This window comes from Antechinus flavipes, chromosome 5 (assembly GCF_016432865.1).
Source record: "Antechinus flavipes isolate AdamAnt ecotype Samford, QLD, Australia chromosome 5, AdamAnt_v2, whole genome shotgun sequence".
Classification (NCBI taxonomy): domain Eukaryota; kingdom Metazoa; phylum Chordata; class Mammalia; order Dasyuromorphia; family Dasyuridae; genus Antechinus; species Antechinus flavipes.
The window spans coordinates 227,843,551-227,859,833 of record NC_067402.1 but is presented as its reverse complement, the minus strand read 5'-3'; the positions used below and the strand labels follow the sequence as shown (position 1 = coordinate 227,859,833).

General features: G+C 34.7%; 1 protein-coding gene across 4 annotated transcripts in view; it reads right to left on the bottom strand.

Moving 5' to 3' along the window:
• LIMA1 (LIM domain and actin binding 1) overlaps positions 1-16,283 on the bottom strand; it is a 113,366-nt gene that overhangs the window by 46,800 nt on the left and 50,283 nt on the right. For all 4 annotated transcript variants that reach the window (XM_051963041.1, XM_051963038.1, XM_051963040.1 and 1 more), the window contains exons 2-3: positions 12,133-12,276; positions 3,821-3,866 (exon numbers count right to left, since the gene is read on the bottom strand). In XM_051963041.1, coding sequence (XP_051819001.1) covers positions 3,821-3,866; positions 12,133-12,251 — 165 coding nt within the window. In that variant the 5' untranslated portion in view covers positions 12,252-12,276. The remainder of the gene's footprint in view (positions 1-3,820; positions 3,867-12,132; positions 12,277-16,283) is intronic.

The window sequence follows — 16,283 nt, the reverse complement described above, 5'->3', positions numbered from 1 at the left end:
ACCTATAATTATAACTATATAACTATAAAGAATAAACAGGACAATTATGTCTCTCATTTTGGACTTTTGTTTATCTTGAGATGTGTATCTTGTCTGCTAGGCATATATATATCCACTATTGACTTGTATTAACTTTGTGATTCACTAAAATCTCCAGCTCTTTTCATACAAGCTAATGTCTAGCTTCAACTCTGCTGTCTAGTGTTTGTACAGTTGTTCTTTTGAACCATCATGAAAATCCTATCAAATTACAAAGATATGGCCTAACATTCTAGCCTAAAAAAAAGGCTTTTGGAGAATTTTTAATCACTCAGAGTATCAGCTATCTGTCCTAGCTTCATTTTAGCGGTAAAGTTGATAAGCATAACAACCTTGACTCCATTTTATTTATTTATGTATATTTTAATTTAAACCCTGACTATTCACCTAACCCTAATGTGAACTTTCATTCATCACAGAATTCAATATTGCAGAGTTCACTCAGTTAAATCATTATTTACAGACTTCATATCCAAAAGAATGCCGGATTTGGAGTCAGACATCCTAAGTTTAAACTTGGGCTTCATTGCCTCATATCTCTGTGACCATAAACAAATTAGTTAACCTCTCTGTACTTCAGTTTCCTTCCCTATAAATGAGCAATTAGATTCAGTCACCTCTAATTTCCCTTCCAGCTTTATATCTGTGAGCCTATGAATCCCAGAAATTGAAGGGATTCCAATGGCCATCTAATCCATTTCACATACAAAAAGAATCCCTACCACAAAAGGCTATCCCATAAATATTCATCCAGCTTCTGCTTGAAGGAAAAGCTCCTGTTTAGAAGCAATCTACTGTACATTTGGACAATTCTAATTGTTAGGAAGTTTTTTCTAATATGGAGCCTAAATTGGTTTTTTTGTAATTTTTATCTATTGTTCCTGTTGCTGCCTATTGTGGCAGCCTGCTCTGAGTCTGCTCTCCAGAGTAAACACTTGCAGTTCTCATGACTTGTCCTCAAGACCCTTCACAAACCTGGGTTGTCTTCCATTGGATGCTCTCCAGCTTAAACTATGGTATACTCTCTCTCATTCCTGGAAACTATGTTCCTCTGGAAGCTAAGCCCCTCTAAATGGAGTACCAGACTGCATTACCTTTTTTGATTCCCAAAGCACATTTCTGATCCATAATGAGCTTGCAGTCCACTAAAACCTCCAGGACCTTTTCAGAATAGCTGCTGTTTTACCACACCTGCTCGAGACATATTTGTGAAGCTGATCTTTTGTATTCAAAAACAGGACTTTACACTTATTCTTAATGAGTTTCATCTTTTTAGATTCAGCCCAATGTTCCAGGCTATTTTACTGTTATTGAATGCAGTGCTTCTTAAACTTTTTCCACTCTTTTTGCAATTTTTATTTTTATGCAACTGTGGTACATAGAGAAAAAATAGGCATACAAGTCAAACATTTACTGATAATAAACCATAATTTCATAAATCACACATGGATATTACTCACAGTTTAAGAAGCTTTCATCGAATGTGTCTGCTGTCATTCCCAGCTTTATTTTTATACAAATCAAAAGTAGGAACTTAAATATTAAAAAGTGTTCAGCTAAATGAACACAGCCTATGCAAAGAATCGGAGCAAAATAATTACGGTATCCTCAAACAGACCTGTGGTGTTGGAGACTGAAATTCAGTCTGTATCTTTTGTGTGACTTTTGTCCTCCCAAAAGGCCTTCCTCACCTTCTCCCTATATCCTGAATATGCCAGTGGAGTATTCTGGTTGTCCACATGTCACCTCTCACTCTTATAATGTGACCAGCTCATATTCTCTTTATATCATAGAATTCCTTCACTTAAGGGCAATAAACTTTTTAGAGAAACCTGTGGATTCTTGCATTTTATGAATCTTCAACAAGCTAACTGGATTAGGGGTCAGGGAATTTTGTTTTACTGGGACACCAAGGCATTGTGGGTAGAATTGTGAATTGATCCAGCTATTCTGGAGAGCAATTTGGAACTATGCTCAAAGGGCTACAAAACTGAAAACCTTTTGATCCAGCATTGCCACAACTGGGTATATATCCTAAAAAGGGAAAAAGACCCACATATGTAAAAGTATTTGATACAGCTCTTTCCGTGATGGCAAAGAATTGGCAAATGAGTGGATACCCATCAACTGGGCATGGTTGAATTTAAGTATATGAATGTAATGGAATACTATTGTTCTATAACAAATTATGATTTCTTAGAAAAATCTGAAAAGACTCATATAAATTGATGCTTAGTGAAATGAGCAGAACCAAGAAAACATTATATATAGCAACAGCAAGATTGTGTGATGGTCAACTATAATAGACTTAGCTCCTTTCAGCAATTCAAAGATCCAAGGCAATTCCAATAAACTTTGGATGGAAAATGCCATCTGAATTCAGAGAAAGAATTATGGGGACTGAATATAGATAGAAGCATAATATTTTTATCTTTTTTTTCTTTTGTTTTGGTTTATTCTTTCTCACGGTTTTCCCCTTTTGTTCTTATTTTTCTTTCCTAACAAGATTCATAAGGAAATATGTGAAAAATGGGAATGTACACATATAATCTATATCTGATTGCCTGTTTAGCATGGAAAGGGGAGATGTAAGGGAGGGAGGGTGAAAAAACAATTTGGAACTTAAAATCTTAAAAAAATATAAGTTGAAGATCTTTTTTTAAACATGTAATTGGAAAAATATACTACAAAAATAAATTTTTAAAAAAATGTAAAATAAAAAAAGAAATTTTATTTTAAAACAGCATTTCCCTAATGATGTTCTAAATAACAATAGTAGCTAACATTTATCTAGCATATACCTCATACTAAGAGCTTTAGAATTATTCTCTCATTTGTTTCTCACAACCCTAGAAAGTAAGTGTTGTTACTTTATTTTTTTTTTTAATATTTTACACTTGAAGAAATCGAATCAAACAGAGTCTAAGTGACTTGCCCTCTTGGGCAAAACAAACAAGTGTCTGAGGGTGGATTTGAATTCAGTTCTTCCTAATTCCAGGAATGTGTCTTCATCTGCTGTGCTATCTAGCTGCCTCCAACATAAAGACTGTTTCATAGAGGAGATTCTTGTTCAGGTAAAAGTTGTATTAAAATGATGTCTGACCACTTCAAGAGAAAATGTCAGTTAATGACACTTTCCCCCTCTAAACTATTAAAAATTATATTAAGTATATTTAACAATATATTTCAACAACTTACTACAAGTAGGCAACAATCCAGCATAAAATAGATTTTGTTTCCTACACTTTGCTAGTTCCTTAACATTGATCCCATAGATATTTCAGATCTCAGCTCTATTTCCATTTCACCTACAAGTAGCAATTATGATTTCTCTCAATATATTTCAAACCTCTAAGTAGTTTAGAATTAAGTCACAGAATCATAGAAATTATAAAGATATTAACAGATTAAATGCATGGAAGGGAAGGAACATGTATATTTTGCCATTAAAGGAAAAGAAGACAAGAATAGAAAAATTGAGTTCCAATTGGAGAACAACCAGCACATCATCTTGTTGATCGCAGGCATATCACTTGACTTTATCTTGCAGAGAACCCCACCAAAAAGAAAAGTGGGTCAAAAGCAAGATTTCACTGGAAAAGTGAGATTCAATATGTCTGAGTCAAGTTTTCCTGAGGAAACAACAAATCTAAACATTTGGCACAACTGTGCAGCTCAGTTAACAAAGGAGCTGACAAATGCCATGATGATTGGCTGTAGCTCAGTGAAACAAGTTCTCTTCCTCTTATTATGTGAGACATGTGAATTTTTGAATACTTACATTTCTCTTTTTATCTGTATTTGCTTCTTCGGCTGCTTTCTGGTACCTTCAGAAAAAAAAATAAAATGTCAAAAGATAATAACTGTTTCATAGATCATAACCTAGAAAGGAAAAGTTATCCAATTCAACCTTTCATTTAATAGATGAATTATCTGAGTTCCAGGGTCACAGTTATAGGAAGTATCAGAAGTGTGACCTAAACTCACTCTGTCTCCCTGACTCTTTCACTTCCACTCTTCTGGTCTCTAGTAAAACCAATTGGGGCATACTTTAAATACACTACTAGTGATTGACTTCATCTGAGGTGAAAGTTGTAAGGTATCTGACACCAAATTAGACCAGCTTAAGGTGGATGCAGTCTGGTCCAGGTTGAGTTAAGTATGTGAAGCCTAAACCTGGATCACCCTTAGGTGGTGATCTAGAAACTAGAATTCCAGGATCAGTTAGGATGGTTGGGATTCACTTCAAGGAAAATAAGGAAACTAAAATGTGAACCTCCAAGAATAGCATAATGAAATAAAACTTGAGCCCAAAATTGACACAACTTTGATATCTTAGAGCCACACTTCCCATCATACAAAAGTCTTGGCCCCTACTCATCCAGAACCTAGTCAGTGCTAAACAACATATTATGTGACGAGTAAAAATTCACAGATGATTCTGTGAACTGTTCAACAGTTAGACTGTTGCAACAGGGGTGTCCCAGGGATCAAACTATCTCAATTTCTGGATAGACTGCATGGCCTATGTACCAGGCAGGACTCTTTAAGGCTCAGCCCTCTAAAAGATCTTACTCAGCTTCCATCAACAGTCAAGTTCCTTCCACCCCATTCATACTCTACCTGAATTCATTCCTTAAGGGGTAAAAAATTCCCACCCTCTATAATCAAACAATCAATCTATCTATCATCTATCTAAATCTACAAATACACACACACACACACACACACACACACACACACACACACACACACACACATGTGTCCCTTATCCTATCGCCCAAAAAATTTGTCCTGGAGGGGAGCTGAAATACCAGTGCCAAACGTAGTCTCTACTGCTACCACTCAGCTATCTTTTCAAAGATTTATACAATCCAGATTTATCACCTAATCCAGATCTGATAGCTATTATCTCCTGACACAAAGTACATTTTTCCTTTGTTCTCAGTGAATTGGTTCACAATCTCCCTTTCTATCCTAACTCCCATCTCACACTACGGGAGACTTTCACTTTTATATTAATGTTCCCTCATGCACTCTAACTTAAGATTTTATCAAGTTACTCAACTTCCATGATTTATTCCATCATTCTACCACAGCTACACATAAAACTGACCATATCCTTGGTCAGCTGTTGCTAATAAATGTTCCATTTCCATTACCAAGAACTCTGAAATTCCTTTCTTTCCATAATCTCTCTTTAAAAACAAAACAAAACAAAACATTTATTAAGTACTAAGTAAGAGGTATTGAAATAAGCACTTAAAAAATTCTAAATTTTAAACTTATTTTTAGAATTCTTTTCTTTTTCAATTTTTAATTCTAAATTATTTCCTTCCTTCCCAACTTCTTTCACGTCCACTGAGAAGGCAGGCAATATGATATCAATAAAATGTGTGAAATCAAGCAAATTATATCTCTATATTAGCCATATTTCAAAAAAAGCAAGGAAAATAAAGTGAGAAAATTATATTTCAATTTGCATTCAGAGTTCATTAGTTCTCTCTCTAGAAGTGGATAGTATTTTTTCATCACCAGTCCTTTGGAACTGTCTTGGATCAAACTAATGTAATGATCAGAGTAGCAAAGTCTTTTATAGATGATCATTATTACAACATTGCAGTTACTGTGCACATTGACCACCAGATTCTTTTCATTTTACTTTATTTCACTTTAGATAGGTCTTCCCTTTCTGTCCCCACCATTATTTCTTCATAAGAGTACTTCATCATAATCATATGCCACAATTTTAAACTAAGCACTTCAAATCTCTTATTTCATCTTTCTGTCTTACTACTCCTAAACCTAATTATTTGTTTCTCCCCAAATTTCCAATCCCTCAAGGCCTCCATATTTTCCTAGTCCATCACCTTTGCTTTGACTACACTTTCTTCTCTCCCCAGTCTTGATCTCTTATTGAAATGATTCAAATCTATCTTCCATTTAAAAATCCTTTGTATCTTTGTCCTGTCACTGCTTACATCTTGCTAAATCCCACTTAGTTTGTACACATCATTTGTCTTCTCTTCAGGAAAGAGGGAAAAAGGATACAATTGGTAGTTTTGTCACAGAGGGGAGTATGTGGAATGATAAGAACTGAACCTAAGGGTAAGTGATTTGTTCCTGCAATTTCAATCTGAGACTAAATGCATATCCAGGGAAAGGAATGGTCATGGAGATGAGGCTGTGTGCTTGCAAGAACAAAAATGAGCATCTTCATGTCACCGAAACAAAGCAGGGAGAAACCTGTATTCTGTTGCTCTCAATCAGTAATACCTTCTAATAGTAAAACAAGCAGCAGTTATGGATAAGTCTGAATCTCTCTCACCAGATGCAAACTGGGTGGGTCAGAAGCTTGCAAAACTCAGACTAAACTAGTGATAAAACTTTGCCTTAGATCAGAACATTCTAGACACACTAAAAGTTTTCTCACTTGACTGTATTACCTTGGAACTTCTCTGGCTTCTTCACTATGTCCCAGCATCCAGTACCTTTCCCAGCACTTCCCCTTCACAATTAGATTTTTATGTTCATTGAGGGTAGGGACAATCTTTTTTTTGGTTTGTATTTGTATCCCCAGTACTTAGCATAGTGTCTGACACAGAGCAGACACTTCATGTTTATTAGATGATTGAGATTCTAGACCTTGGTCACTGGAGATCTTTTTTAAAATTAAATTTTTTCTTATCTCCAATTTTTTCTTCCCCTCCTCCCCACCCCCCACCTTATCTCCACCGAGAAAACAAGAAAAACAAAACAAGTGGAACCAGCTAGTGGATTAAGAATATTTCTCCAAAATAATCCTCTTCATTATTTCTTATAGCACAAGAGTATTCCATCACATACATAGAACAACTTGTTTACTCTTAAATTGATGGGCATCTCTTCAGTTTCCGATTCTTTGCTACCATAAAGAGAGTAGTAGTTGTACTTATTTTTATATTTGTGGATCCTTTTCTTTTCTTTTTTTTTTAAATCTCTTTGTGGGCTAGGCTAATACTGGTATCATAGGTCAAAAGGTCTGTACAGTTGAGTGCCTTTTTGGACACAGTTCCAAACTGGTTTTCAGAATGGCTAGACCAAGGGCTCTACCTAATTACCAATTTGACAGATGTGAAGTGGAACCGGTTTTGTTAATTAGCACCATTATGATTATTAGCAATTGGGAACTTTTTTCAGATGGCTATTTTTAGCTTTCATTTCTTCCTCTAGAAACTAACTATTCATGTCCTTTGATTATCAATTGGAGAATCATACTTATTCTCATAAACTCAAATCAGTTCCTTATATATCTTATTTATCAGAAAAACTTGCTGCAGAGATTTCCCTCCATATTTGCTTCTCTTTGTTTCCACAAAAACTTTTAAATTTTATCCATAGTATGCTTTACCATCTGTGATCTTGTCTCTTATTGCAACACAAATTCTTCCCTCTTTATAGATCTGAAAGGTTATTTTTTCTTGCTTCTTTAATTTGTTTATGATGTCACTCACCCTTTAAATCCTAGTTACGTACCCACTTGTGTTGGAATCTTTACAAACTGCTAACTCATTAGAGTTGATAGATTATTGATTTGATCTTACAAGAAGATGTTTTGGGCCAGAACCTGAAACAAGGTACTAAGTAGAACTAATTGATACAATGCTTGTGTTTGCACCTTTACTCATTGGAGTTCACACGTTTGGGAAATTTCAGGGTTTAGTATGAGATATCCGAATTCACACCTCCCTTGAAGCTCTTAGGGCCAGAGAGCACTATGGGAGAAAACCCATAATCCCATTCTCTCAGAAGAATCATATATAAGCCAGTGAAGAGTGATTCATTGGAATAATTTTCCACTTGGCTGGCTGGTGGCAGAAGGAGAGTTTTGGGAGGAAAAAGCTACGAGTCGAGAGTTGAACGGGAGTTTGAGAAGGCTCTCTGTGGTGGCTGGGCTCCTGCATTTGGGGTAATTATTGATCTGAACTGATACTAAGGCTGCCTCCAAGAAAACCTCCCCGAGAAACCTACCTTCTCCCCCAGAGAGAACTATTCTACTTATTTTAAAAGAAGAAGATCACCACATTTTGGCGCCACAACAGACAGAGGCTCTCGGACGGATTTCAGCAGAATTACCTGAAGAGTGGAGCTGGATTGAAGGCTGAAGAAAGCAGAGACAGAAGCAAAGGACAAAACTGCAAGAACTCTTAGAACCAAGGAGAGAGAGAGGCCTCTAAGAAAAGCTAACCGGGCTATACTAAAGATTGAAAAGGCTCTCTCAGAGGCAAGACAGATTCAACTTGGTGCTGGCTCTGGAGGCTGAAGAAAGCAGAGGCAGAAGCAAAGGACAAAGCGGCAAGAGCTCTTGGAACCGAGCAGAAAGATAGGCCTCTCAATTAACCAGGCTATATTGGAGGCAATAAAAGATCTGAACTTTTATCACCTGGCTGCATTTGGGGTAATTATTGATCTGAACTGATACTAAGGCTGCCTCCAGAAAACCTCCCTGAGAAACCTGCTCTCCCCCAGAGAGAACCATCTATTTTATATTATTTTAAAGAAGAAAAAGAACACCACACACTTGGGGTTCATCTTGATTCAAAGTGTAGTTTTTGGTTTCCACCTAGTTTCTGCTGGACTGCTTTCTAGTTTTCCCAAAAGTTTTTATTAAAACAGAATTCTTATTCCACTAGCTGGGATCTTTGGTTTTATCAATCTGTTTCAATAATCTATTTCTTAACTAGCACCAAATTATTTTTGATTAATGACTTGTAGTATACTGCAAAGAACCCCCTTCCTTAATCACTTTTTAAAATTCTCTTGAGATTCTTGATCTTTTGTTTCTGTAGAGGAATTTTCTTATTATTTTTTCTGGTTCTATATAATCCAATCCATTCACAGTTTACTTGGTAGAGAATTGAAAAAATAAATTAAATTAGGAATGCTGTTCTTTTTATGATATTGAATTAACTTATTCATGAGTAATTTATATTTCTTCAATTATTTAAATCTGCCTCTGTTGTTTAAATGTGTTTTGAAATTTTGTTCATATAGTTCCTGTGTCTTGAGACATACTTATTTAATACTTTCTGCAACTATTTTAAATGTAATTTTATTTTCTATCTCTTCCTGCTAGGTTTTGTTAATAATGTTTTTGTTGGAAATGCTGATGATTTATGAGAATTTATTTTATACTCCACAACTTAGCTTAGTTGTTTATTATTTCAGTTAGTTTACTTAGACAACTATCATATCATCTTCCAAAAGTGATAATTCTGTTAGCTATTTTGCTATACTTACTCTTTTTATGTGTCTTTCTTATCTTATTGCTATAGTTACCATTTCTATCTTTGTGATGTATGCTTAATTAGCCTTGCTAACAGTTGATTTAAAATTTTTACATGAATATTGGTAGTTTTCTTTTTCTTTTCACTTTTTCTAGCATCTCTATCAAGACGATATTTTGTATCAAAGAAGAAAATCTGATAGGATCCCTCTTATACTGATCTTTTTTCAGTTTATATAGCATTGGAATTGTTCTTAATCTGGTTAATTGTAAAAGATATTCTTGCTTTCTACATTTCTTCGTGAGGTTTTTATGCCTTACTATAGGATCAATTTTGTGAAGAAGGTATACTTTCTATTCCCATTCAATATTAACCATATCGTACCTAAATTTTCTAAAATTCTATTGAAGTCCTTTTGTTTATTTTAATGTTTAGATTTATCTAGGACTAAGAGAAGATAAAATGGGATTCCCTATTATTATAATTTCACTATCTGTTTTCTCCCAGTACCATTTAACTTTTTCTTTAAATATTTAGATTTTTATGCTATTTGGTACATACATGTTTAGTATTTATATTAATTTATTGTCTGTGGTATCTTTCAACAAAATATAATTTTCCTACTTATCTCTTTTAACTAGATTATTTTTGCTATAGTTTTGCCTGAAATAATGCTTGCTACCCATACCTTTTTTTACTTCAACTAAAGCATAATAAATTTTGCTCCAGCTTTTAATTTTCATTCTGTGTGTATCTTTCTGTTTCAAGTGAGTTTCTTGTAAACAACAGCCTGATGGATTTTGGATTCTAATAACCAATTTGTGTTAAGTTTTTCACTCAAAATCAATTATGACTGCTAAAGCTATATTGCCTTCTATCCTGTTCTCTTATGGTTTCCCATCTCTTTTTTTCCTAACCCACTTCTTTAAGAAATTATTTGAGTAATACTAATCCCTCCCTTAACCTACCTTCCCTCTTATTCTATCTTTTCCCTTTTCTCTGTTTTCTGTTTTTCTGTGGAATGAAATATATTTCTTTCTTTCTTTCTTTTTTTTTTTTTTTAGTACATATTGCTTTATTAATGATGTTGGGAGAAAAAAAAATCAGAGCAAAAGAAAAAAACCATGGGAGAGAAAAATCCCTAATACGAGACAACCCTTAGAATATAGCTTTGGCATGGCAAATGTGGAAATTTGTTTTGTATTACTATATATATTTGTAATAGCTTTTTGTTTTCTTTGTCTTCTTATTGGGAATAGGGAAAGAGAATCAACTGAACCACCTTGATATATCCTTAAAATAGATATTTAGACAATATTATCTCTAAGGCCTCTCTAAACTTCATGAACAGGATGGTCCCTAAAAAAGTGAGATATCTTTACACTTCCCCTATGTAAATGATTCTCATATCTATTCATACAGCCCTAATCCAACATCACTGTCAATTATATTCTTCAAAACATATTTACCAGAGGCATCTCAAAATCAGCAGATCAAAAACAAAACTCACTTATCATTCCTCCCAAAATCACCCTTCTTCTGAATTTCTCTACTACCATCTAAGATACCACCATCCTAGTCCCCCAGGTTCTCAAACTCAGTGTCATTCTCTGTTATGGGCCAGATCTCTGAAACAAAGTTTCTTATAAGGGCTAAGTTAGTGGAATTGATAAATACAATGATTATCTAGTTTAACAGGGTGATTAATAGTTCTCTAAGTTCAGTATGACTGATTTAATCTTATAACAAATAATGGTTTCCTAGTGATATAATGATTGGTTTATACTCAATGTAGAGCATAAGAGCAAGAGTCAGAGCCAGATTCATTCAGAGCCAAAGAAGACAGAGTACTGAAGGCAGGAGCTCAAGCACTCAAGAGCCAAGGAGAGAGATTCATTCTATTTTCGGTCCTGGTGACTGGCCTCCTGCACTTCCCCCACTGAGATTAAGGCCAGTCTGAAAGTTCTCCAGAAAGTTGCCCAGTCCCAGGCAAGGAGACAATAAAGAATTTGGACTTTAACACCTGGCTATTCTTGTGATGATTATTCAACTAAGAAGGGTGCTCCCAAGACTTCCAGAAAACCAACCAAGAACATTACAATTCTCAGTTCCTCACTCTTACTTATCCTGTATGGTCAGTCTTATCTATTATGTCTTTACAATATCTCTCATATAATTTCTTCCATTCTATTCATACAGTCACAACCCTACTTTAAAGCCTTTATCACCTCTCCCCTAGACTATTGTAATACCTTTCAATGTAGTCTCTACATCAAGCCTCTCCCATAATCCATCCACATAACTGGAGCTGCCATATAATTTTCTAAAGTGTAGATCTGATTATTTTACACTCCACACCTCCCTCTCATCTTCAGCTCAACAAACTACTCCTCTAGTAAGCACTTTAAGTTCTTCACTAGATGATTCTTTCCTATTTTTCCAATCTTTTTATACATTTTTCCCTCTCCATATCCCGTGATCTAGTCACTCTGGTCTACTCCCCGATTCTCACACACAAGGGTATACCTTTCACTTCTTATGCCTCTGTACTGGATGTCCCTCATGTCTAGAATGCACTCCTTACCTCTTCCTCTGAGAATTTCTAGTAGACAGTAGCGCTTAAGCTGAGTCTTGAGGGAAACCAGAAATTCTGTATCTTTGTAGATTTAAATTGAGAAACTACTTAGTAAATGATTGTTATTGAATTCCTAGGTTAGCATCTTTAACCTTAGCATTTTATAAAATATACTTTTTGGTCTCTTATTCTCAAACATGGTAACATTTGTTCTAAAAAAGTTAGTTCTTTTGGATGATTAACAATACTTACTTGGAGAATATTTCTACAATAGCAGATGACTTGTTCTTATTGACAAGAGAAAGTTCTTTGGCAGTGATCCTCAAAGACTGTGAAGTCCATTGTCGCCTGCTAAACGGAGCTGGGTCCATCTTGTTTCAAGATCCTGAAGTTCCCCTGGAATAAGGAACATTACATGATCACTATAGCAATACCACCATAGACTGACTTGAAGAAAGCAGGACAATATACTCTAAAGAACACTGGACAAAGAGTTAGGAAACTATACATATACACATATCTATATGTATGGATATATGTATGTATATATGTATGTATAAATCTTTAGGTTCCCTAAAGCACTATCTAAATGTGAGCAAGTCGTAGTATTACAAGTCTTGGCACTTTTGCTAAGTGATACTGGATAACATCACTTTACCTCTTTCTAGTATACTTCTGCATTTGTAAAATAAAGAGATTGAATTAGATGCTCACTTCCGGTTCAAAAATTCAATACTTCTGTGATTCTAGAATTGGACCTTCATGCAGACACTGACTGTGCCATTTTTCCTTTATTCAATATGAAAGGGTTGTTTTCATAACCAATATCTAAAAAAAAAATTGTCTTCAAGATAGGTACAGAAGCCCAAAAATGCTGAACTTACTTTCAAGTTCCTTTTTCTCTGCCTCTTCTTCACTAAGACCTCCAGGAATTTCTTATATAGGTACACTGGGTCTACATGTATTAGTTAAGATTAGCTTTGGTTATAGCAACATTTTTTCTCCTTCAATTGTTTTTTTTTTCTTTTTTTTTTTTTTAATTTTTATTTAATAATTACTTTATATTGACACTCGTTTCTGTTCCAATTTTTTTTTTCCCTCCCTCCCTCCACCCCCTCCCCTAGATGGCAAGCAGTCCTTTATATGTTGGATATGTTGCAGTATATCCTAGATACAATATATGTTTGCAGAACCGAACAGTTCTCTTGTTGCATAGGGAGAATTGGATTCAAAAGGTATAAATAACCCGGGAAGAAAAACAAAAATGCAGATAGTTCACATTCGTTTCCCAGTGTTCTTTCTTTGGGTGTAGCTGCTTTTGTCCGTCATTTATCAATTGAAACTCAGGTCTCTTTGTCAAAGAAATCCCCTTCCATCAAAATATGTCCTCATACAATATCGTTGTCGAAGTGTATAATGATCTCCTGGTTCTGCTCATTTCACTTAGCATCAGTTCATGTAAGTCTCGCCAGTCCTCTCTGTATTCATCCTGCTGGTCATTTCTTACAGAACAATAATATTCCATAACATTCATATACCATAATTTACCCAGCCATTCTCCAATTGATGGGCATCCATTCATTTTCCAGTTTCTAGCCACTACAAACAGGGCTGCCACAAACATTTTGGCACATACAGGTCCCTTTCCCTTCTTTAGTATTTCTTTGGGATATAAGCCCAATAGAAACACTGCTGGATCAAAGGGTATGCACAATTTGATAATTTTTTGGGCATAATTCCAGATTGCTCTCCAGAATGGTTGGATTCGTTCACAACTCCACCAACAATGCAATAGTGTCCCAGTTTTCCCGCATCCCCTCCAACATTCATCATTATTTTTTCCTGTCATCTTAGCCAATCTGACAGGTGTGTAGTGGTATCTCAGAGTTGTCTTAATTTGCATTTCTCTGATCAATAATGATTTGGAACACTCTTTCATATGAGTGGTAATAGTTTCAATTTCATCCTCTGAAAATTGTCTGTTCATATCCTTTGACCATTTATCAATTGGAGAATGGCTTGATTTCTTATAAATTTGAGTCAGTTCTCTATATATTTTGGAAATGAGGCCTTTATCAGAACCTTTAACTGTGAAAATGTTTTCCCAGTTTGTTGCTTCCCTTCTAATCTTGTTTGCATTAGTTTTATTTGTACAAAGGCTTTTTAATTTGATGTAATCGAAATTTTCTATTTTGTGATCAGTAATGGTCTCTAGTTCATCTTGGGTCACAAATTTCTTTCTCCTCCACAAGTCTGAGAGATAAACTATTCTATGTTCCTCTAATTTATTTATAATCTCGTTCTTTATGCCTAGGTCATAGACCCATTTTGATCTTATCTTGGTATATGGTGTTAAGTGTGGGTCCATGCCTAATTTCTGCCATACTAATTTCCAATTATCCCAGCAGTTTTTATCAAATAATGAATTCTTTTCCCAGAAGTTAGGGGCTTTGGGTTTGTCAAACACTAGATTGCTATAATTGACTATTCTGTCTTGTGAACTTAGCCTTTTCCACTGATCCACTAATCTATTTCTTAGCCAATACCAAATGGTTTTGGTGACTGCTGCTTTATAATATAATTTTAGATCAGGTACAGCTAGGCCACCTTCATTTGATTTTTTTTTCATTAATTCCCTTGAGATTCTCGACTTTTTATTGTTCCATATGAATTTTGTTGTTATTTTTTCTAGATCAATAAAATATTTTCTTGGAAGTCTGATTGGTATAGCACTAAATAAATAGATTAGTTTAGGGAGTATTGTCATCTTTATTATGTTCGCTCGGCCGATCCAAGAGCACTTAATATTTTTCCAATTATTTAAGTCTGACTTTATTTGTGTGGAGACTTTTTTATAATTTTGCTCATATAATTCCTGACTTTCCTTTGGTAGATAGATTCCCAAATATTTTATGGTATCAACAGTTATTCTGAATGGAATTTCTCTTTGTATCTCTTGCTGTTGGGTTTTGTTGGTGATGTATAAAAATGCTGAGGATTTATGGGGATTTATTTTGTAGCCAGCTACGTTGCTAAAATTATGAATTATTTCCAATAGCTTTTTAGTAGAATCTCTGGGGTTCTCTAGGTATACCATCATATCATCTGCAAAGAGTGATAGTTTGGTTTCCTCATTGCCTACTCGAATTCCTTTAATTTCTTTCTCGACTCTTATTGCCGAGGCTAGTGTTTCTAATACGATATTAAATAATAATGGTGATAGTGGGCAACCTTGCTTCACTCCAGATCTTACTGGGAAAGGTTCCAGTTTTTCCCCATTGCATATGATGCTTACTGATGGTTTTAAATATATGCTCCTGACTATTTTAAGGAAAAGTCCATTTATTCCTATGCTCTCAAGTGTTTTTATTAGGAATGGATGTTGGATTTTATCAAATGCTTTTTCTGCATCTATTGAGATGATCATATGGTTTTTGTTTGTTTGGTTATTGATATAGTCAATTATGCTAATAGTTTTCCTAATATTGAACCAGCCCTGCATTCCTGGTATAAATCCTACTTGGTCGTAGTGTATTATCCTGGTGATGATTTTCTGTAATCTTTTTGCTAATATTTTATTTAAGATTTTAGCATCAATATTCATTAGGGAGATTGGTCTATAATTTTCTTTCTCTGTTTTCAGCCTACCTGGTTTAGGTATCAGTACCATGTCTGTGTCATAAAAGGAGTTTGGTAGGACTCCTTCAATCCCTATTTTTTCAAATAGTTTATATAACATTGGAGTTAATTGTTCTTTAAATGTTTGGTAGAATTCACATGTAAATCCATCTGGTCCTGGGGATTATTTCTTAGGGAGTTGATTGATAGTTTGTTCTATTTCTTTTTCTGAGATGGGACTGTTTAGGATATTTACTTCTTCCTCTGTTAGTTTGGGCAAGCTATATTTTTGGAGGTATTTTTCTATTTCATTTAAGTTGTCGAATTTATTGGCATAAAGTTGGGCAAAGTAACTCCTAATTATTGCTCTAATTTCCTCTTCGTTAGTGGCGAGTTCTCCCTTTTCATTTTTAAGACTAACAATTTGATTTTCCTCTTTCCTTTTTTTAATCAGATTTACTAAGGGTTTGTCTATTTTGTTGGTTTTTTCATAGAACCAACTCTTAGTTTTATTAATCAGTTCAATAGTTTTTTTACTTTCAATTTTATTGATCTCACCTTTTATTTTTAGAATTTCAAGTTTAGTGTTTGACTGGGGGTTTTTAATTTGTTCCTTTTCTAGCATTTTTAATTGCAAACCCAATTCATTGATCTTCTCTTTCTCTATTTTATACAAATAGGCCTCTAGAGATATGAAATTTCCCCTTATTACCGCTTTGGCTGCATCCCATACATTTTGGTATGATGTCTCATTATTATCGTTTTCTTGGGTGAAGTTATTAATT